Source organism: Punica granatum, chromosome 3 (genome assembly GCF_007655135.1).
Source record: "Punica granatum isolate Tunisia-2019 chromosome 3, ASM765513v2, whole genome shotgun sequence".
NCBI lineage: Eukaryota > Viridiplantae > Streptophyta > Magnoliopsida > Myrtales > Lythraceae > Punica > Punica granatum.
Window position 1 is genome coordinate 32,786,254 of NC_045129.1, and position 22,901 is coordinate 32,809,154.

Genomic DNA, 22,901 nt, shown 5'->3' on the forward strand with positions numbered 1-22,901 from the left:
ATGGCTCCTGAACCCATGGGATCCGAGGTATGGGTTCTGCAAGCTTGCGGAACAGACGAATTAAAAAAAAAATAAATATTTTATTTTTATAAATAAAGGGTATTTTAGTCTTTTTATAATTTATATGATTTCATTCCGTGCTAATTTCAAGGCTCAACCAAACAAGTTTTTGAATCAACATTTCAATTCTCTTCATTTAAATTCCCTCTCATTTTCAATTCTAATCTCCCTTAATTCCATTTCAGCAAACCGAACGGCACGTAAATCCTATACACAAGTTTTTCGAATAAATAAATACTTTTTTTTGCTTCTTTCCTCCTTTCAACCACTTTTTTTTGGTCAGTTCTATCAATTTTTTCGAAAATTAATTTAATATGCATGTTATGGGCAGGTCAATCGACTAGTAATATAAAAAGATATATACTATATCAAAAAAGGGTGTGGCACAATGATGTACCCTCTCGCTTAATAACAAATATATTACAAGTTCGATACCCAGTGAGACTATTTGTACCAATTTTCCAAATATGAAGGCAAAAAATTCACGCTATAGGAGTCTTATCTCTTAGTGGCCCACTCTGACTCGAATTGAATTAGTTTGGTCATTTGAATTTTCGGATATCATGATGCACACCAATAAAAGATACATAGTATACATTAATTATATCCAAAAAAGAAATAAATGTTCACCCAAAAAAAAAAATAGAAATAGAAATAGAAGGAAGTATGCCTGGTCTGGACTGAGCTATTCGGCCCGCAAGGCGTCGTGGGTGGAGGTCTAATTGGGCCTGGAGCATGATAAGGCTACGCCTCAGGCCCGTGAATAATTTTAGATGGACATGAGCTGCCCCGGCCCAATCGGACTTCGTCCATCTAATCATAAGGACAATGCAACTAACTGACAAGGAGAAAGGGCATGCGACAGACGCAGAAAAAGGCTAAGACTAGTCAATCATAATCATTGTAGGACAAAAAGGCTATAATATAAACTCTGACCTGATCCCTTTATCCAAGCTACTATATGTACAATGGGCAGGCATAAGAGCTCTTCTGCAAAATATTTTTCATAATAGACTTCTTTATAAATTAATTTTCATAATAAATTTTCATTATTTTATTTATTTATTTACATTTCCGAAAACATTTTGATTTATTTGATTTAAGTCCGTGGCTCAATAAAAATACGTAACATTATTTATTTTTTTTTTTTTACGAATATTCCCAATAATATTTTAATTTATTTGATTTAAGTTCTCTATCCAATAGAAGATAGGTGAAAAATGAAAACGCATTTATCATTCATCCTTAATTAAATCCTTAAATGTTTGTTCATCCACAAATCTCCAAGGGTGGGTATGTTCGGTTAAAAAAAATCGAGGATGTAGGTTGAGGATCAATTCTATTTTTAATTTGGTGTGTAGCCAACAACCGATTTGATTATTGACTTACTAAATTCCATTTACCCATAGTTTACCGATCCTTAATCATAAATAATTTTAAAAATATAAAAATACTAAAATGACTAAATAAAATTCAGTAAAATAACTAAAATCATTTCAATAGTAAAAGTAATTAAAAATTAAATTAAAAAAATTAAATATCCACAAAAATCAACTTCAATTTATGTTTGATTCTTAAAAATTGCGTCCAACATAGCCGAATGAGATTAATTTTTATGTATATTTTGGTTAAACGAATCGAAAAATGGGTATAGTAAATAAAATATAGAAGTATCTTTAGGGTTACAGAAATTGACCTCAATTCATGCTTGATTTCCTAAGAATTTTGTCCAAAACAGCCGAAACGATTTATTTCTATATAAAATTCATTATTTTTTAAAAATTCGATTAATCGATTGACCAAATAGCAAAAGGGCTAATATTTTTTAATGATTATCCGGTTATATTTTTTTAAGGTATTTTTAAAAGAGTTTAAATAGGAAGTGAATTTAAATGATTTCACACAAAGAAGTCTAGATTGATAATTATTTTCAAACTAAGTCTAGTGCGGGAATAAGTTTCAAAAATAAGTCTAATTTGGACAAAAACTCTGATTTTCATGCAAATATACCAAGGCATGTCAGAAAATCAAATCTAGGGTTATTTCTGGTTGTTTCTGTTGGACATTCGTGTACTCCTTTTTTATTGTGGGAAAAATGAAAAACCGAAGCAATTTTTTTAATTATTGAGATAATTCTTTACCTTCGTGTAATTACGAACGCATTTTGTTGAGATAATTCTTTACTTTCGTTTGGATAGAAGAAAATAAAAGGAAAATGAAGGGAAACAGAGAAATTTCTCTCATATTCAAGGCATTAGGCATAACTTTTACGAAGATCTAACATTTTTTATTCATAAAAGTACCCGTCACATTCTCGGCACCATGACAACCATATTCCTATGAGTTTTTCAATTTTTTTTGGCCAAACATTTTTATTATGATACTGCTCTTAAATGGCATTATTTGTACCCATTTCAATAAATCAAATAATTCCCGAGCAGAAACTCCTACAATTTGGGTACTTGAAATATCGACTGATATAATGCATCCGCGACAGCAATATCTCGCCCATTAATGATTTATATTAGTGGATTTTATTTCGATTACAAAGAAGACTCGTGTTACGATTTAGGAGATGCAATTTGATTCGATTTACGGCTGAATTTGACGGTACATCTTTATATAATTTTTCATATACAATTATAAAAGATAAAGCAAAACCTCGAACGATGCCACATAGGACATAAGTAGTCTTTCATTGAGTGGTTTTTGACATTTTTACGGCTTGCAATGGGACAAATATCCTCTTATAATGTTGTCCCATTATAAGAGGATATTTACAAAAGCCATTCATTTACAAAGCCAAAGAGTCATCTATGCATGAACGGTCTTTGAGAGGTAAAGAATCTCACTGCCTGTACACACGTGCCCTTGTCATCTTTTTTTTTTTTGGGTTAATGGCCGAAAAAAAAATACTAACATTGAAATTTTTTTCAAATGTATGACGAATTTTTTTAAATGACAAGTAAAATCATCAACTCACCTTCCGTTCTCACATCTAGCATTCTATCAATTCTTCCGTTAATTTTCACGGATTTTACTTATCGACGTTACGCGACGCATTCGAATTGAATGAATAGATCCAATTGAATTTATTTAATAATTAATTATTCTAAAAAAAATTCGAAAGGAAAGGGATGAGGGGCACGGTGGCCTCAATCGCGAAAAAATACGGTAGGCGCACATTTTTCCCTCCACCTCGAGCTTTAGGGTTTTAGGGTTTTCAAGGGGGGTTGTTGGCCACGTCGTGATCCCACCAGTCCCAATCGAGAGAACCCCTAACTGTCGCCGACGATCCCGATTCGAGATATAACGGCCGCGATCGGCCGGTCCTCCTCCTCCCTTTCCCTTCGATTTATTTCTTAAAATTGTCACGAACATATTATGCACCTATAATTTATTACAAAAACGACGACCGTTGTTTTTTACTTGTCTAATGATCCGCGTAAATGCGCGGGTCTTGCATCCAATTTATTACTGAATCCACGTGGCATATCATCCCACTATCAGATCTAGACAGCGACGCCACCTTTCTTCTTCGCTTTTGTTCCCTTCCCCCACCACGACTTGCCTTTGCCCACATAGGAAACCGCCCTCGCCGGTTCTACCCGATTTACCCCGGCCGGAGCGACGTGCCGACCAGTCATTGTCTAATCCGGTCCGGTGTCAAAAAGGTCAACTCATAAAAATAAATATTTCTTTCCCCTTAATATTATTTAACGAGTTATAAAAAAGGGAGGAAAAGAATAAATAAAGGTGGGGGAGGGCGGGAGGAGGACAGCACGGCATACGAGGAGACCGGTGTAACCGATGCTAGGGGCATTTACGCCTCAGTGCGGTTTGAGCGTGCCCCTTGGCGCCCCACCCCGTAAAACTGCCTGCCTCCGTAGTTATCCCGTGCGATCCGCTCCACCTCATCATCTTTACACCCGTCTTGACTTCTTCTTCTTCTTCTTCTTCTTTTTTTTTTTCCCTAGGAATTTATAACATATTAAAATAGTAAATTCGATGCGGTTGGTTTAATATTTTCTTTACTGATCGTGGTTTATAAGGAGATCAAACTCATGGTGTCGTGAACTATTCACCAAGCGTACACACGCTTTATTTCAATGAATTGCATTTGCACTTTCTTCGTATTTTTAGAGTTTTGTCGTGCTTTATTTTATTTTATTTTTCCATTACTTTTATGCAATTTATGTGAGGGTACACGAGGAATTGAATGTCCATTATCAATTAATAAAGCTGAAATTAATGATGTCTTTATTGACTTTAGCTTTTCTATTAATTTTGATAGTTTCATTTAATAAATTGGGAAGGTTAATTAGAAATAAAGTTGTCCTTTGCAACATTTTTGGTAGCTGCTGACAGCCCATATATATAATTATTTAAAAGCTAGTTTTGGTGTGATAACCAATGAAATTACTACTAAAATCCTATAGTTTATGGGGAACTTATCTACACTAATCTATATATTACTAAAATTTACTTGGGTGCATAAATGGTTGTATAATAAATGCGATGCAATGTATGGGATAATAAATCTATATATATTACTAAAATTTACTTAGTAACTACAATTCAAAATTATGGCAAAAAGAAAATTTTAAAACAAAGAATACCAATCAATATTATATAATATAGACACCCAAATTTAAGTATTTTAAATGAGAACATCACGATACACTATTAGAAAATATAATAATAAAAAAATTCAAACTTAGGTTTCTATATTTGAAACAAATATATAACGATTTCGGATGTTATTAACACAAATATATTAACACTGAGCAAATTAAATATAAGATTCAGTCGCAGAATTATTGTCACTAAATTTGTTAAATTAGTGTAAACTCTAACGTATTAGAAACTTTTTTCAAAAATATAAATTAATTATTGAGAATTCTTACGGTTCATAAAAAATAATTCATCTTTAGAGATTTTGAATAATTACCATATTTTACCAAAAATAATAATTACCATACGTAAATAAAACCGGCGCAACGCATGTGATTGAAATTCTATATGTAAGTGAAAATAGCAAACCATACTACAACTATTAAGAAAATCATAAATAAAATATTATAGTGAATATGTTATCTAAATAAAAAATAGTAAAACAACTACAATTGTAATAAGTATTCGTAATAAATGTTCCCAATATTGTAACATAACTAACTATATATCATTAAAATTTACTTGGGTGCATAAGTGGATGCATAATAAATGCAATACAATGTATGGGTGCATAATAAATGCGTAGAATTTCTTACTAACTACAATTAAAAATCATGGAAAAAAAGAAAATTTCAAAACGAAGAATAATAATAAACATTATATAATATAGACACCTAAATATCTTACTAGCTGCAATTAGAAATCATGGAATACTAAAATTACAAAATAATATAATTTGAAAACATTAAAATACTAATATAACACCGTGATTTTATCGAAAGTAACTAAAAATGAATCATTAAAGTTAATGAAAATTTTACGAAAAAGCTTATAATATTAAGAAATTCTAACTATGAATGAAAAAATTGTATTGGACATTTTCAATATTATTAAAACAACATATGCATTTTATATATGAAATTGATGATCATGTTCGAATATCAAAATTTATAATACATAACTAATTATGTTAGACAATATAAAAACTTAAATACAATAAAAAATCTATCTACATATTTATAGTAAAACAAACTACACAAAATAATAAACGTCTTTAATAAATGCTATCAACATATTATTGTAATTAATTTATATTAATAAAAATAAGTATATCATACAACAAATTCACCACGTTACCTATATACAAGTCCACATTTAGGATTGAAATATAAACTACTAAAAGTCACTTTCGTATAAGAAATTTGGCAAAAGATTTAAATTAAATATTTTAAATGAGAACATCACGATATACTATTAGTAATAATATGATAATAATAAATTACAAAATTATGTTTCTATATTTGAACAAATATGTATAATGATCTCGAATAATATTAACACAAAGCAAATTAAATATAAGAATCAATCACATAATTAATGTTATTAAATTGATTAAATTAGTTTGAACTCTAACATATTAGAAATTATTTATTCAAAAATTGAAATTAATTTTTGAGAATTCTTAATGTTCATAAGAAAGTAGTTCATCTTTAGAGATAATGAATAATTATCATATGTATATAAAACCCATGCAACGTGTGAGATTGAAAATCTCTATGTAAGTAAAATTAGTAAACCAAACTACGACTATAAAAAGCTAAATTTCATAAATTTAAATATTATAGTGAATATGTTATACTAAATAAAAAATAATAAAACAACTACAGTTGTAATAAATGTCTGTAATAAATGTTCCCAATATTGTAACTAAACTAAATTTCATAATTTAATTATTTATACTGTAAAATAGATAGCTTCTGTAATAAATGTTCTTGATATTGTAAGAAAACTAAATTTCATAATTTAATTTGAAATATCATTCTAAATAAAAGAAATATAATAATAATTAATAATATAATTATTTTTGAGATACAATGAATTATTTATGTTATTGTAATTTTTTATAAAAAAAATCTGAATAATTATTGTTTGAAATTTTCAAAATAAAAAGAATAAAAAAATACATTAAAATGAACCGTGCAAGTTGCGCGGATGCAAAAGGCCTAGTACTTCCTATATTTAGCTAAGGCCAAATAAAAATACACTAATCAGGAGAAAGAAGGAAATTGTCACGTAATTTTGAGTTAATAAAGAATGGGAGTTTGTATAGGATGCAATGAATTATTTTGGGGTACTGTGACAAATAGACGAGAATGTTTCATGTTATTCGTCAATTATATTATTTTCAATTTTTTTTTAAATGAACAAAATCTACCTATGAAAATCATAGGTAGATTTTTCAATTGAAAGCAAAGAGATGGTACGAGAAACTTGAGTTTAAAGTTCCGATAGACTATCAACGTCTTCCATGACATGGCCCGACCAAACCCTAGCACACAATATCGTAGATTAATTAGAAGCCATTAAGTGCCGAAAAGGAAAAGGCGGATGGACATGGAGATTGAATCAAGCTCGTCGGTGTTGAAAGCGGGAATCTACAATTTGCATAGAATTCGATAGAATCAACACGAATAAGGAAGTATATATCTAGTAGATTCGGTAAATATATACGGGTAATAATTCTGTGCTCATGGAATTCTCGATCTTACGGCGGACCACGGCAGCGGGAATCCTGCACCGGGGATTAGTCGGTCTCTAGGAAGCCAAGTACCGATATCGAATCGGGGACTATGAAAGATGGGAAGCCCTAGCATCAACGGATCACGAGATTGAGCTCATCCCCGGTTGAGGTGGGACTGCTCGTATCGTATCGCACCCGCTGGGATTTTTTTTTTTTTTACCTTAGAAATAGAAATTGACGGAGGCAGGAAGGGCTAAGCTGATATCACCCTCCTTTTCTCTTTCCTCTCCTCCATTGACGAGCTTCCCTCCCTTACTCAGTCGCTTTCTCTCCCTCTACCCCCCTCTGCCTTCTCCCACTTCTCGCTCTAGGGTTTTTGGAGGCCTCCCGCCTCTGTCTCAGAGGTAAATTTATCCGGCCAAGCCCTCCGGCAAGGCCTCTGGCTGATTCTATTTCTCGTTGCTGCGTCGATTTTCTGGTTTTCGTTAAGGCAGTTGTTTCTGCGTGCTGTGTGAGTGAGCTCTGTAGTTCTCCGATGGTGGCTTTGAGGTCTGAGATAAGCAATGTAGCTGCTGTTCGGCCTGGTTTTGTGCCGTTTTGGAGGCGATCGTCTCCGTACGCTTACTTTTTGTTTGTCTTTTTTAGTTTTGGCTTCTTTTGGCTTCTCTTGCAATGATGACCCAGCTCTTCGTCTGTTTCTGTTTCTGGCGATGGCTGTCAGGCCGTTGAAGCTCGTCGTCAGAAATTTCTCGTGGTCTAAGAGTCTCATTGCTCCTGCATGTCGAGTATTGGACTGTGTAGTTGTTGACCAGAGTAGATTTCCTGTTTGACGTTTTGCTTTTCGGCTTCCGCATGATATCCGTCCTGCTGCGACTTTTTCTTGGTTTTTTGGCTTATTTCTGCTCATGGCTTCGCTATTTCGCTGTTTCTTCCTCGACTGGTTTGAATCTCCTAGCTCAGTTTCGGGGATTTTTTTTTTCATTTTTTCCCCTTTCATTATTGCGCTTTGACGTTTGTTCTCCAGTTGACTACATTACTTTTTGCCGTGTCTCTCCTTTTAGCAGCAGTAGCTGCGTCATGTATGCGAATCGCCTTGCTATCTCGTCTGCATGTCACTGTTGAGTGCCTTTCACTTCTTGTGTGTAGTTTGTCGTGAACCGTTCTTGCTGTGGCTTTATTTCTAACCAGCTTATGTTCATGTGTAATCTGTGTCTCGACTCGTTAGGATGGTATACATTTGCTTGACACCATATATGTAACTATTGTGTAAGCTCTCTGAATTGTGAAATCTGTTTATATTACCTGATGTTAGGATCCAATATGGACCATGAACTGAATGGAAATGGAAGAAATGGGGCGGAGGATGCATTACTGCCTCCCCCTCCCCCTCCTGCTGTCCCGCCGAGCCTGATTCCTGAACAGGCTGGGCAGGAGCTAGCTCGGATTCCTGAACCAGTGAAGAAGAAGGTCGACCGTCTTCCCATGGCTAGACGAGGCCTTGGAAGCAGAGGACAGAAGATACAGCTATTAACAAATCACTTCAAAGTTAATGTGACCAATCTTGACGGGCAGTTCTTTCACTATTCTGTAGGTGCTCTGAGTTTCTCTTTTCTTTCTGCTTCTTGCTTTATTATGATATATGATATATAATGCTTATGGAGAGTGCTGCTGACACTAATAAATGCTTCGGATAATGTAGGTAGCTCTTGCCTATGAAGATGGTCACCCTGTTGATGGCAAGGGTATTGGGAGGAAAGTGATTGATAAAGTTCACGAGACTTACAGCAGTGAATTAGGTGGAAAGCACTTCGCCTATGATGGTGAAAAAAGCTTGTTCACTGCGGGGCCCCTTCCGGGCAACAAGCTTGAATTCACTGTTGTGCTGGACGATGCCCCTTCAAGCAGGTAAATGGTGCAACTGGTCTGCATTAAGCACCGGACATATCTTCTCTGTGTGCTAATTATCTTCTTTCTTCTGCAGAAATAATGGAAACGCTAGTCCGGATGGACATGGCAGTCCAAATGATGCTGATCGGAAGAGAATTCGCAGGCCGTATCAGTCAAAGACGTACAAAGTCGAGATAAGCTATGCTGCTAAAATCCCGATGCAGGCGATTGCCAGTGCGCTTCGAGGCCAGGATTCAGAGAATTCACAAGAAGCACTTAGAGTGCTTGATATTATTCTGAGACAGCATGCTGCCAAGCAGTAAGCGAAGCTTTTTGTTGCTGTACTTGTCTTTTATTTGGCCTTCCAACTTGCAATTAAATTACATGGTCTACGCAGGGGCTGCCTTCTTGTTCGGCAATCGTTCTTCCACAATGATCCCAAAAATTATGCTGACGTGGGGGGTGGAGTACTTGGATGCAGGGGATTTCATTCCAGTTTCAGGACGAGTCAAGGAGGGTTGTCTCTGAATATTGGTTGGTGCTTCGTCTTTTGAATTGTTATTTCTGAATTGATTGCTTTGCTAATAGATGCTTTTTCCAGATGTTTCTACCACCATGATTGTGAAGCCTGGACCTGTGGTGGATTTCTTGATTGAAAACCAAAATGTCAGAAATCCTCATGAGCTTGACTGGGCCAAGGTTATCAGCATTTAACTTGGTATTTTGAGGGTCATATGCTTTGTTGTTTTACTAAGATTGCTGTTTCTTTTGCTCTCTATAGGCAAAACGTATGCTTAAAAACCTCAGGATCAAGGCTAGCCCCTCAAATACTGAGTACAAGATTACTGGCTTGAGTGAAAGACCATGCAGGGAGCAACTGTATGCGCCCTTCCCCTCTCCCTCCCTTTACCCTGTCTCTAATTCTTCATTGCCTTGGTGCATAATGTGTACTGTAGATCCCTTTTTTCTCGGAAGCATTTAACTGAACATTAATGCTTTTTGCAGATTTTCTCTGAAGCAAAGAAATGGAAATGGAGAGGCTCAACCTCTTGAAGTGACTGTGTATGATTATTTCGTCAACCATCGCGGTATCGAACTAAGGTATTCTGGAGATTTCCCGTGCATCAATGTGGGGAAACCGAAGCGCCCTACATACATTCCTCTTGAGGTATATCCAGCTTAAACGAATTGCCAGCTAGTGGAGATTTGATGGCTGTTTTCTGATGCTATGTAATTTCTTTTCTGTAGCTTTGCACCTTGGTGTCCCTGCAGCGCTATACCAAAGCACTGACCAATCTGCAGAGAGCTTCTTTGGTTGAAAAGTCGAGGCAGAAGCCCCAGGAGAGGATGAGAGTGCTGGATGATGTAGATTCTTCTGAAAACTTTTCTGTTCATGATTTATGCTTATAAGAAATCGAAAGCAAAGTTCTCTTATGTATCTGGGGTTGCAGGCACTAAAAAGGAACAATTATGGCGCGGAACCGATGCTACGTTCTTGTGGTATTAACATCAGCAGTAACTTTACTCAAGTTGAAGGGCGTGTTCTCCCTGCTCCTAAGGTATTGTTGAATTTGCTTCCCAGTTTTACATGTTTGCTATTTATTTTACTTGATTGATCCTTTGAACCATTGTTCGGGATGAGTTAACTCCTTAATTCGTTGAAGTTGAATGGTATTGTTAGTTTGTCGTTTTATTTTACTATGTCTTTCCTCACCCTGATTTAATTCTTTTTCCCATTTCAGTTGAAAGTTGGCAATGGGGAGGATTTCTTTCCTCAACGGGGAAGATGGAATTTCAACAACAAGGTGAGCAACACTTCTTAGCCTGATAATCTATTCTTATTTGTCTATTCTGACAACTTTATATGCCTGCACAGAAATTGGTCGAGCCAACAAAGATACAAAGGTGGGCACTTGCGAACTTTTCTGCTAGATGCGATGTGCGCGGTCTTATCAGAGACTTGATTAAATGTGGGAATATGAAGGGAATTGTAAGTTGCATGATATCCTCTGCTCCAAATTTGTTGTAATTTTTACTTTTCTATCAGGGATTGGATTCCTCTTGATATTCTCAGAAAATTAATCGAATGTTTTCCCGTCGTTTCTTCATGTAGCCCATTGAACAACCCTTTGATGTATTTGAGGAGAACCCACAATTTAGGCGTGCTCCCCCTGTTGTTAGAGTGGAGAAAATGTTTGAGGAGATACAGTCTAAGCTTCCTGGTGCTCCGCAGTTCCTTCTTTGTTTGCTTCCAGAGAGGAAGAATTCAGATCTCTATGGTTTGTTACCTTTATGTTTCCTCAAAATTTTTATGCCCCATGACTCTGGAATGGAATTTTGACATAAATTCAATTTCTTAGGGCCCTGGAAGAAGAAAAACCTTTCAGAGTATGGCATTGTCACTCAGTGTTTAGCTCCCACTAGGGTGAATGATCAGTATCTGACCAATGTTCTGTTAAAGATCAATGCAAAGGTATCCGTGTTATCTTAATGACTTTATCCCACTGTTCCATTGATGCTTAAGTTTGAAGGATTGTCACTCTTTCGGTTTCTGTGATCTCTAGGCAAGTGACTTATCGACTTAATTTCTTGCAGCTTGGGGGTTTGAATTCCATGCTCGCTGTTGAGCAGTCTCCTAGCATCCCTATGGTGTCTAAGGTCCCCACTATTCTAATTGGAATGGATGTGTCCCATGGCTCCCCCGGGCAGTCTCACATACCGTCTATTGCTGCAGTAATGTGCTGGTTTACCTGACATTTAATATTATTTGTTTTTGTTTGCATGAGCTCTGAAATTTTCAATTTTGGATATTCCAATAATGTAGGTCGTTAGCTCTCGACAATGGCCATTGATCTCTCGCTATCGTGCTTCGGTCCGTACTCAGTCCCCAAAGGTTGAAATGATCGACTCTTTGTTCAAGAAGGTGTCTGATAAAGAGGATGAAGGCATAATGAGGTGGGTTTTGTCACACTGTGGCATTGCTTACATTAAACACTGAAGGGTGGTGAGGAACAGTTGGTTTACTCTTTTTCTTCGTTTTATTGTAGGGAGCTGCTTCTTGACTTCTACACTAGTTCAGGTAAAAGGAAGCCTGAACAGATCATAATATTCAGGTATGTTGACAGTATTGCGGAGTTGAAATTGTCAATGGGGATCTATCCTTTATTTTTTAATTTGCATGATGTGATGTCTGTTCGATTAAACTTTGGTGCAAAATTGTATTTTGCTTCCATTTTAGAAATGTTTGGTGGGATCAAACTGTGTGTTGTGCATTAATGTAACCCTTTTTGTTTCAGGGATGGAGTGAGTGAGTCTCAGTTCAATCAAGTCTTAAATGTTGAACTGGATCAGATTATTGAGGTTAGATACCAACTTTAATTGTGATTGGCTTTGGAAATTTTGGACATTCTCGCTTTTGCAAAATATTACGACTAAAGCTTTCTTTTTTGTAATTGATGCTGCAGGCATGTAAGTTTTTGGATGAAAAATGGAATCCCAAATTTGTGGTGATTGTTGCCCAGAAAAATCACCACACCAAGTTCTTCCAAAACAGCCCTGATAACGTTCCACCTGGTATGGACCTTTCCATACAGTCAATGATTACCGAAATTAAGATTTTTTTGCGTCATTAGTGCATCCTCTTAGTCTCTCTTTTGTTGGTTTTCAGGGACTATCATCGACAACAAAGTTTGCCATCCAAGGAACAATGATTTCTATCTATGTGCACATGCTGGCATGATTGTGAGTACCACCATCCATATCTCCTTGTTTTTTTCCCCTCTAATTTTTTCTGTTCCACTTTAGTGATATTTTTAAGAAGCTAAGGCATGCATAAGAGGAGAGCTGTTTGCCTCATGTCTTCTTCAACTGTTATAAACTTTGATTTTGGCTATCTTTCTCAGGGAACCACAAGGCCGACCCACTACCATATCCTCCATGATGAGGTTGGGTTTTCGGCTGATGATCTGCAGGAGCTGGTCCATTCTCTGTCCTATGTGTAAGTTCAATGACAAGTGCCCCTCGAGTTCGATGGTCTTTGTTTTTTTCATGTAAATTTTCTAACCATGGATGATCCGTTACTGCAGTTACCAGAGAAGCACCACAGCCATTTCAGTGGGTAAGTAGTAAATCGCATATTTTATCTTGCCCTGCCGTCCTTAAAGGAACGTTTACATATATATATATATATATATATATATATTTTTGTGAGATGTGGTGCAACAACTCAAAAGAACTCTTGTAATGGCAGTGGCTCCAATCTGCTATGCTCACCTGGCAGCGACCCAGGTGGGGCAATTCATGAAGTTTGAGGATACCTCAGAGACTTCGTCGAGCCATGGAGGGGTCACTTCCAAGGGTGCTGTTCCGGTGCCTCAGCTGCCGAAACTCCAGGAGAAAGTCTGCAACTCCATGTTCTTCTGTTAGGCTCCTCTCCTCTCCTAAACTAGAATCTCCCCCAACCTTTTGTATGCTGTGAAAACTTGCTCCGTTGCTTTCATGTTGAAGCTTTTAGTCATGTCGTGGCCTATGTATGCTTTCATGAGGTCGTGCAGCTGCCTGCTGATTATATATATATATATATAGAATGGCTATCTTAAACTGACTTAAAGAGAATAGTCATCAGCAGTTTGTAAATATGGGATTAGGTTTGATCTCACTCTCTCTCAGTTATCTTGTGGATGGATGACATGACTATGCTTTTTCAATGGATGACCATCAGACTCGGTTTCTGTCGATGAAACTTGCTCTTTATCTATGATTCTGGATGACGAATTAGTACCTTTAAATTTTGTGTGCATTGTCGTTATCACAGCTTGCTTTCAACGTTCTGGATTGACGCTTATTTCAAAGCATTATTATGTACATGCTCGTACATACTAATATTCGGAAAGGCGTGAAAGTGTAAGATTTCACTTCCGGAGACATCAAGAAAAACAGAGCCGTCTTAAACTGAAACTGAATTTGTCTATCTAGTCCTCGCTTATGAGGGCTTGCTCATGAGTGTTGGGCTAAAAGACTGTGGCCCAACTAATTAGATGGGCTCTGCGAATGATTTCTGCCAGTTGGGCCTTTTAGACGGGCCGACGGACCTGCTCAAAAATTTTGTAATGATTTCTTTATGTCAACATTCTACGCGTATTTGCACTACGTGGGAAGTCACTTGATAAATATATTTTTATTAATTTATGAAATTAATGCATGAATTTTATAAGTCTGACTATGATCTAATTTATTTTAAGTTCGAGTTAAACTATCATTAAACTGGAAAAAAGTATGTAAAATACTTCTAATGGCGTTATTTTCAAATTAAAATGTAAGTAAAAAGGAAGAGTAATAAAATTAAGAAGATATTAAAAAAAAAAGTGGCACAAACCTTGCTTTCACTGGAGAGGGGAGAGGATAAAATATGGAATGTGAGATGGTGAAAAGTGTGTTGATGGATAGTTATTTTTCCTATTTTACAGCTATATCCTTATATCTAATAGTTGTAATAAATCCAACCATACATCGTAAAATTTTGGAAAACAAAAATTCGACAAATTAACTTGCTTCTTATATACAAGTAATATAGATAACTGGACCGGTAAAAGATAAATGCATCGTCTCGTAATAAACTCTTTCTTTCGTTTTTTGTAAAATCTCTTTCAACATGACGACAGACCTAACATAAGATCGCGCCGTTAAAGGGTTATCCACCCGGCCAAGTCCATTCGACATCTCCACTTTCATGGGGCATGCCATCATCTTACAGGAGCATAATAATAAGGAATAAACAAAGAAAATAACCATTCAGGACAAAACCCAATCAAAATCACACGCAGGAAAGGAAAGAATGAGCCAAGACAGTACAGACAAAAAGAAGTCCATTCAATCCCTTATTGTTCGATTTATCAATGACCCATTCATGTCCCCACTACTTTATTTTTCTGTCTCTTTTTCTTTTTTAAAATTTTCTTTCAAGGTTATCGTGTTTCTACCTTTGTACAAGTTACAATTCCGGGGGCCGAAAAGAAGAAACCGTAAAAGCAAGGCACACAAACGCACCTCTTCGAGAGCCAAAAGCCAAACGAGCACTTTTATGGCTGGTCGAAAACTCGGGTTGTCAACAGCAGTAGCAGCTCTTCTTTCGGCAAATAGTAGTACATGTTGGCTGTTGCCCCTTCTCAACAAAAAGGAAAATGTACATGGGAGGAATCATCCTCCTCCCTCTCTTGAGCCCTTTAACATCATCTTCTGTGTTAAGCCATCAAAATGGTGCTTCCACAAAATTGGGTATTATACTCGTATCATCCGCCAGCTAGTTGCCCTCTTTCACGGTATTACTATTCCTCTCTTTCGCCTGGAAATCTTCCAAGCTTCTGTACTCTTCTCTGAGCAACTTCTCCAGTTCTGGGCGTTTCGTAACAGGATCCTTCTGACTGTGCTGTCCCCGATAATGATGAAATGCCCTGTCAAAAGAAAAAAAGAAAACGATCAAGTCATAAGCTTTTTGCCATGGGATTTTTAACAAATATCTTTCGAATAGAACACTGGAAGATTGAAAGATGAAACCAATCTGCCACCTTCTAAAGTTGCAATGGTAAATCAGACCAATAGAATTGCGATACCAGTATTTTTCGAGGCCATAAAGATTTCCTTTATAGTAGAAATCAAGAGTGAGCTGCTCGAAGTCCTTGTAGAGGCCCTCCCTAAATTCCTTCTCCAAACCATAGCTGCAAAGGCGGATGAGAGTTTCCGAGAAAATTTCAGCTTTAAAATTAAAATGTTTGCCCAAACTCCAACAGAAAAGCATTTGAATGAAATTCTATCTCCCCGTGTCAAAATAAAATTTACATAACGATCCAATTATCTAAAAATAGGTCAAACAGAAGCTCAGTGAGTAAAATACCTATAGAACCTGAAGAGGCACTCTATTCCATAATTGTAATTTGCAGCAGCATCTTCAAGTGCAAGTTTCCGGAATTCATTATACATGGAAGGCACAAAGATGTCTCTCAGAAAGTACGACCAAAATCTGTAGAGTGTATTCATTTCCTACATGCCAAGACTATACACATTAACGACTAAACAATACTATGCAGAAATATTAATCCAAAACTTGAATCTGAAGATCCTATTTTGCTCGCAAGAGAATAATAAGATTGAAAAAGGAAAATAACAATTAGAAAATTTGCACCTCACTGCAGCCAATTCCCAGCTTCTTTCTGTCATTGAGGCACCGCTTCTGGAACTTCATGTACCTAGAGAGAAGAAACCCATGTTAATCAACAAAGTCTCGCTGGAAATGAAATCAAGAGGTAAGACCAAACTTACTTCTGCTGTTTGAAACCATTTTCCTCTAAAAGCTGATGGCTTGGGTGCTGAAATGGTGGAAATGACTTTGGCATCGAACCAACAGGTGGACTGCTCCCGGATAGAATTCCATGTGGTGATACACTCAATTTCGAAGATCTAGGCCTGCACAAGTGAAATGATTACTTTGGCAGAAAAAAAACCTTCTGAATGCAAGGTAAATGACTTCATGAGCTAAACAACAAAAGAAATTATGAAGATGACAACCTCCACCCAAATAGACTTGAACCACGCAGTCGTTGCAATTAAATTAACTTGGCACTAACCCAGGATTATCTGGAGGCGTGGACCCAAAGAAGAAGCCAATTGAATTGCTTGGTGGACTCTCTGATATTATTCCAAGAGAGTTCCGAGCAGTTCCATGATTCCTAAAGTTGCTGGAGAAAAAACGCTGTTTATGGGATAAATGTTGTTTAGAAAAGCCTTTATTTTGCTTCTTCCGTGAAATAGCAACTCCAGATTCTCCATGGCTACTGCTCCCAGCAGATTGTTCACCAGTGTGTAAATTTGAAACTCCTGGGCCAAGGCTCGAAGATCTTGAGTTGGTGCTACCATTCTCCAAACTGGAATTATTCTTTCGATGATTAGATCGTTTATTTTTCAGTTCCTGCAAAAATTTGAGACATAAGAACAGTCATTCGTTGCAGAAAGGAGACGAAAGGAAAATTAGGACATATTTTCTTGACCTGCTCATAGAAGTAGAGGCCCTCATCTATTGCAGAAGCAAGCTCCTTTGAAATGCCTTTTGACACCTTTCCACCACTGTCAGGTCCCTTTCCTGCTTTTGCGTTCTGCATCCCAAGATGCACTAAATGTCAAAAAAGCCGAGAAAGATGAAATCTTTTTTATACATGCAGCACAGAACAGATTGTGCATAGAAATCTGTTTCAATCCAAAGAATTACAACTGGATGTTTTGTTTTCAGGCTGGATAAACAACGTTATTTTCATTTTCAGTATTTACAGAGATACCTAATGGATTCTTTCTGATGGTCCACATTTCCTACTATGCCAAAAGCAATATGTAATATCTAGAAAAGAAAATTTAATGGTCTCAGATTTTAGAAGACATTAGGTCCAGATCCCTGTAATTACTACAATGAAAGCATCCCCTCCTACGCTAAGGAAATATGAAATGTGACTTTTCTGTTTGACATGAAAGAAACCAAAAAACTAACTTATTGCTCGAAGCATAATAATCAAGATTCTTTATCATAAATAACATAATTAAAGGGAAAAAGAATCCAGTAATCAAAATGACGAGAATACGACAATCTGAACTAGGAGATATCAGGAAGTAAGTTTCTCATGGGTACACACTTACCTGGGTCACAATTACAAGCCTCTGAACATCGTGATCATACACCGCCATTTCATCATCTTCATCATCAATCCTACAAGACAACCCCATAAGCACATAAATAAGCCTCAAGAGTGAGATACAGAAAGGTTCTAGTCAGAAGTTTCATGAGCTTTTGATCGAGAACATATATAGCATATATGGAAAAGAATCTCTACTTATGTTCCAATTGAGATAAAATAGCAAGAGATCCTCAGCGAATCGTTTTTGGTGAAGGTCCAAATAGCTCACAAAAGTATCCACTCCTCAAAATTGAGGTTGTTAAACTAACCAAGTTGAAGGATATTTAGATTCACAATAATGTTCCAACTTCTCATCTTCATCTTTCTCTTTATGCCAGCAAAGCTGCAGATGTTACTTTCAAGTTCCAAATCAACAAAGGTAACTAATTGTTTCTGAAAAAATAATTAAAAAATATGCAGTACCTTTTTGATGGGCCATTCTTCTTAAGTGCCTTCTGCTCAAGCTCCAGTTCTTCATCCAGCATAAAAGTGCTAGCAAAATCATCAGACAAATCATTGACATCATGAATGGATGCATTTCCTGCAACCTCCTCACTCTCTGTCACATGGTCATCATTCATTCTTGCTGAATGAGTTGTTTTTGAGTAGATTAAGCGGACAGACTTATGCCTAGACGAAGGCTGTGAAGTTTTAGCAGCCGATTCAGAAGTACCCTCTCCACTTTTAATATGATTGTCATGTCTGTCTCCAGAGGAATGCACCCCACCTTCTTTAGGGACACTCCTTACATTATCTTCCCTGACATCAATCCCCTCCGAATGTGGCTGGGCAAGATTCTCAGCAGTCTGTTCTTTAGGAGTCTCAGCCTGTGTCAATGATGAATTTGCACTTGAAGATGGCAGCCACTTTGACCAGTCATCACGTCTTCGTATCTTGTCACCCTATATATGATTAACAAGTCCATTTTAGAGAAGATTGCACAGCCGATGAAAGGAAGAAATTTTGTAAGAGCCTGCTGCCTTTTTCAATAGAATCATCCTAATGAAAATTTTAATTGTTTTCCCATGATTTTTATCAGGACACCCAGGATAACATCAGAACAAACTGGTGAATGATGAGAATTCTTCCACTGAATAGACAGGATCAAATGGCAATGAATATCACACTGCCTCTGAAGCAGACATCTTCACCTAAATGACAATCCGCAAATAAATACCAGCCAGGCATCTTGAATGTATGTATGCACTAAAACCATGCAAAAAAAGCCAAGCTAACCATCAAATTGAATGCAGAAATCTGACCTTTACTTCCACACTACTGGAACTCTGTAGGGAATATAATATAAATTGTATGTCTGTGCACATTCTCTTCACCTGCAATGATAAGTGTACAGAGACAGCTCAAACCTGAGTCAGCAATAAACACAATGAATAAAACATGCGGCAGTTGCTAAAGCACGTAGTCATGGAGCGTACACGTTTGAACTCAGCAATGTGAGATATTGGAACCCATCCTTCATCTTCCATCAACGCAATTAGATAATGGTCAGTCTGCAAATTCTCATCACTGCATCATGAAAATGCAAGCAAATTATCAGTCAAATGTTGGGCATTTTTTTTTATTCACAATAAAACTTTGTTTCAAGTACTCACCTGAAGTAATACTCGATTTGTTTGATTATGTTAGACTTCAAAGCCTGCGTCTCAGGGGGAAGCGTTGGAGCCCCAGGATTTACTGGAGGTCGAACAAACTGAGGAGGGTGTGGTCCTCTAATTGAACTTGGATGAGCAACAGGAACATAGTATACGGAACCAGGTCCTGTAAGAGAGAATCATTTTGAAGATGGATAAGGAACCTTACAACTTTCAGGCAATAGGCCAAATCTATCTATATCTATATTCAGTTTAACATTGAGTTCCCAAGAATGTCTATCATCGACAATTTTTAGAAGTTTAAAGCCATTGGATCACAGAGAAGTTGGGGATAAATTAGTATATTTAAATCTCCTTTAATTGCCCAATCATTGCTGCATTCAACATTTTTCTCTCAACAGTAAACATCACAACTCTCTCACTCATCTTGCTCATTTTAACCGACTTCTCCCTCCACTACACAATAATTTTAGTTCACTCGCTTTCTCTGAATATTATTACATTTTATTACATTTTTTTCTACCACACATTTTCTTACATCTAATTAAGTCCAAAACATAATGAGTGTCTTTTAGGCAGTCCCATGATTAGAGGATATTATTCCCGAATCAGAAGACAGCATATTTGCATACAAAACTCAATTTTCAAAAGTTTGTGAAAAACCACGCAAACTGCGAGCGCAAAAGCCTAGTTATTTAAAAACTGCATAGTAATTATAAGAGAAAACCAACATTTAGTTGGAAAGTAGGGATTCGTAAATGACAGGCAACATCTAGGATTCCACCTTTCGATCATGTGCGTCTTCCTTCAAGCATCTGATTATATTATTTATCCCATAAGAAATTGGGCAAGGAACAAATTCTCAGAGGCAAGCGAATAATGACTACTTGAACTAGCCTCTAATAACGTAACACATGGAATAGATCAATATCACATGAAGAAATGAAAGGTCAGAGAGGGAAATAACATTTGATCAATATCACATGAAGAAATGAAAGGTCAGAGAGGGAAATAACATATTTCCAGTATATATCCAGGAAAAACAAATAAAAACAAAAGAGGGAAAAAAAAACAAGAGCAAGTTAGTCATCAAATAAATAGACCATAAAATTAAAGAGAGTGTCATTTTGCATCATTACCAGGAAAGCTTGGGCCCACCATGAACCCTGGAGCCGGACCATAGAATGGAGCACGTACAAAGGCCCTCGGTCCGACAACCGGTGGCATGGGAAGATTCTCTCCCAGCCCATATGCTCGCTGATGGTTCCATTGATGATTTAAAGGGCCAGCCGGTTGTTGCATACTAGGTCTTATATTTGAAAATTTGGAAGGATAAGCATTAGGGTCCCCACCCTGTGGTGGGGGTTGAACATTTCTGCTGGGATCAACACCGTGAGCAGGGGGAACAAATGGTTGAGCAGGCGTCTCAGCTCCAGACTTCATAGGAGGTGCTTCCACAGCGTGAAAAGGTCCAGGGAAGGGCGGGTAAGCATATCCGGGAACAGCTACGTGTGGTGGACCGACCATAGGAGGAAACATAGGTCCTGGTTGGTAAGGTAACATGGCAAAAGGAGGTGGCCCATTTGGGTTACGCTTCGAGCCCGACTTTTGATGACGCACTGATGAATGCTTATGCTGAGTTGGGTTCCCAGATCCTTGTGACTTTCGCTGAGCAGCCGCTCCCTAGAGAATTTTACAAAACCGGGAACTAATGTGATCACAAAAGTAACCCATATTGGAACAAAACAAAGCACTTTTCTTTTCGAGAAATCAGAAAAGGAAAACTTCGAAGCAACTTCATCAAGTCAAATCAGGAAATGGAAACTAGAGAACTGGAGACCAGAAAGTTTACGTGATTCAATTTTGGAAGAAATACTGAAACAAGACAGAACATAAAATAGCCCCCTGCTCCATCATTCCGTAACCGTGTGATCTAAGCTATTAAAACGACCCGACAAAACCTGTTCAGGATAAAACCCGTTACTAGTGACAAACGTATACCTTCCCTTTCGAGACACGCCAACTTCAATGTAATCAGATGAACTTATACGCGAGCAGAGCATCAAACCCCACCCTATCACAATCCAAACCAAGCTTAACTACCAGCATGACAGCACGCACAAACATCACAAACCACTAGAGAGAGAGAAACAACAGAGCGACTGAACCTGAGGATTAGGAGGAGAGGGCACCTCGGGAGCTGCCGAAGTCGGAGGCTTGGAAGCAGAATCCGTACTATTTGGCCGCGGAGGCGCGTCCCCAAGGGCCGGCCACGACTCCGCCCCCATCACCTGAGCATCAGCGCTGCTAGTGTCAGCAACCGGAGTCTTCCAAGGCGACTTCGGCCCGCCGAGCTCCTTCTGATCGTCCCCATTCTCGTTCTCCGCCATCACCATCGCCCTGATCTCGCCTAAAACCCTCACCTCCCAGCTAACTTCCACCCACGAATTCCCTCCACCGGAAAGCAATAACCACCGAGACTCAACGGAACAGCTCGCCGCGTTATTACTCGAGCTCGATCACCGGGATCTTCGCCGACGAAGCGCAGTCAACAGCTCACGGAGGTTCCCGCCGGCCGTCACAGCCTCAGGATCATCGAGGAAGCGTACAGAGGTCCATGTGAGGGAGTGAGGACAGCGACTGTGAGAACTCCGAGAGAGAGAGAGAGAGAGACTAGGGTTTTTGTCTGGAGGCAAGAGATGTGAATTTCAGCAGAGTGAGTGAGCGAACGAACGAATGCTGAGGTTTGAGACCCTGATTGACAGTTGCTGACGCCAAGAAAACCGCAAAATGAAAGACAGCGCGCCTGAGGGAGAAGAGCGCTAAGCTCCGTTTTTTGTTATGCCACACTCCGCTTTTTTGCTATCGCCAGCCGCATTTCCGTCTCTGTCGCCAATGAAAGGGCGGGAGATCAGTGTGGAAGTAGCATATATGGGGGGAGTGCTCTTATCGTGTTGATGCTTTGCGTAAACCCTAGCTCCTGTAGTTTTGGGCCGCCAGGGCCCAATATTCATGGGCCAGGCCCATTCCATTCTTCGTCGAGCAAAAGGAGGCAAAAATCGCTTATATATTATATACACACGCTACTTCGACCTTTTATTTTAATTATTGATGTTTATTTCCGATTTATTTTTCCTTAAATAAAGGTTTTGATTTAGTGGACAGTCACACCCCCCACCTTCTCACACTCTGGTGTTTCACCATACTGACTACCCTCACAGGGAGCAGCCCGCGCAAAGGCGTGGTTGTGGGCGAGGGACAGTTTACTTGAATTCCTCCATAATCCCTATAGATTTTTCTGGGCGACACACAAGAACTCGAACTTGAGACGTGAAAGCAATTGTCCCGGGCTTTTACCATCGGGCCCAATCTGGTTATCTTTTGATATTCCATTTTCCCCATTTCTCGCTTGTTTGGTTGATTGCATTGGAT

At 37.9% G+C, this 22,901-nt stretch overlaps 2 protein-coding genes across 4 annotated transcripts; one reads left to right on the forward strand and one right to left on the reverse strand.

Annotated features, from left to right (window-relative positions):
- Positions 1-7,503: 7,503 nt before the first annotated feature.
- LOC116201761 (protein argonaute 4-like) lies at positions 7,504-13,894 on the forward strand. The gene is made up of 23 exons (XM_031533157.1): positions 7,504-7,659; positions 8,568-8,842; positions 8,955-9,160; positions 9,237-9,461; positions 9,540-9,676; positions 9,744-9,841; positions 9,924-10,021; positions 10,148-10,310; positions 10,391-10,507; positions 10,594-10,701; positions 10,885-10,947; positions 11,019-11,132; positions 11,256-11,421; positions 11,503-11,615; positions 11,738-11,875; positions 11,967-12,097; positions 12,190-12,255; positions 12,439-12,502; positions 12,607-12,715; positions 12,810-12,883; positions 13,045-13,139; positions 13,228-13,259; positions 13,392-13,894. The coding sequence occupies exons 2-23, from the start codon at positions 8,576-8,578 to the stop codon at positions 13,565-13,567; spliced, it is 2,760 nt and encodes a 919-aa protein (XP_031389017.1). The 5' UTR covers positions 7,504-7,659; positions 8,568-8,575; the 3' UTR covers positions 13,568-13,894.
- A 1,018-nt stretch (positions 13,895-14,912) lies between these two features.
- LOC116201762 (la-related protein 1A) lies at positions 14,913-22,426 on the reverse strand. Of its 3 annotated transcripts, none has more exons than XM_031533158.1 (14): positions 21,638-22,426; positions 20,609-21,152; positions 19,470-19,635; positions 19,293-19,383; positions 19,119-19,190; positions 18,280-18,758; positions 17,819-17,888; positions 17,182-17,286; positions 16,762-17,102; positions 16,457-16,600; positions 16,320-16,383; positions 16,032-16,177; positions 15,706-15,855; positions 14,913-15,591 (listed from the first exon to the last, which is right to left on the reverse strand). In XM_031533158.1, exons 1-14 carry the CDS (start codon positions 21,863-21,865, stop codon positions 15,441-15,443), a joined length of 2,751 nt encoding a protein of 916 aa, XP_031389018.1. In that variant the 5' UTR covers positions 21,866-22,426; the 3' UTR covers positions 14,913-15,440. The 3 variants fall into 3 exon arrangements, with proteins under 3 accessions (XP_031389018.1, XP_031389019.1, XP_031389020.1); XM_031533159.1 differs by having other exon boundaries at positions 21,662-22,424; XM_031533160.1 differs by having other exon boundaries at positions 15,751-15,855; positions 21,638-22,418.
- Positions 22,427-22,901: the final 475 nt, after the last annotated feature.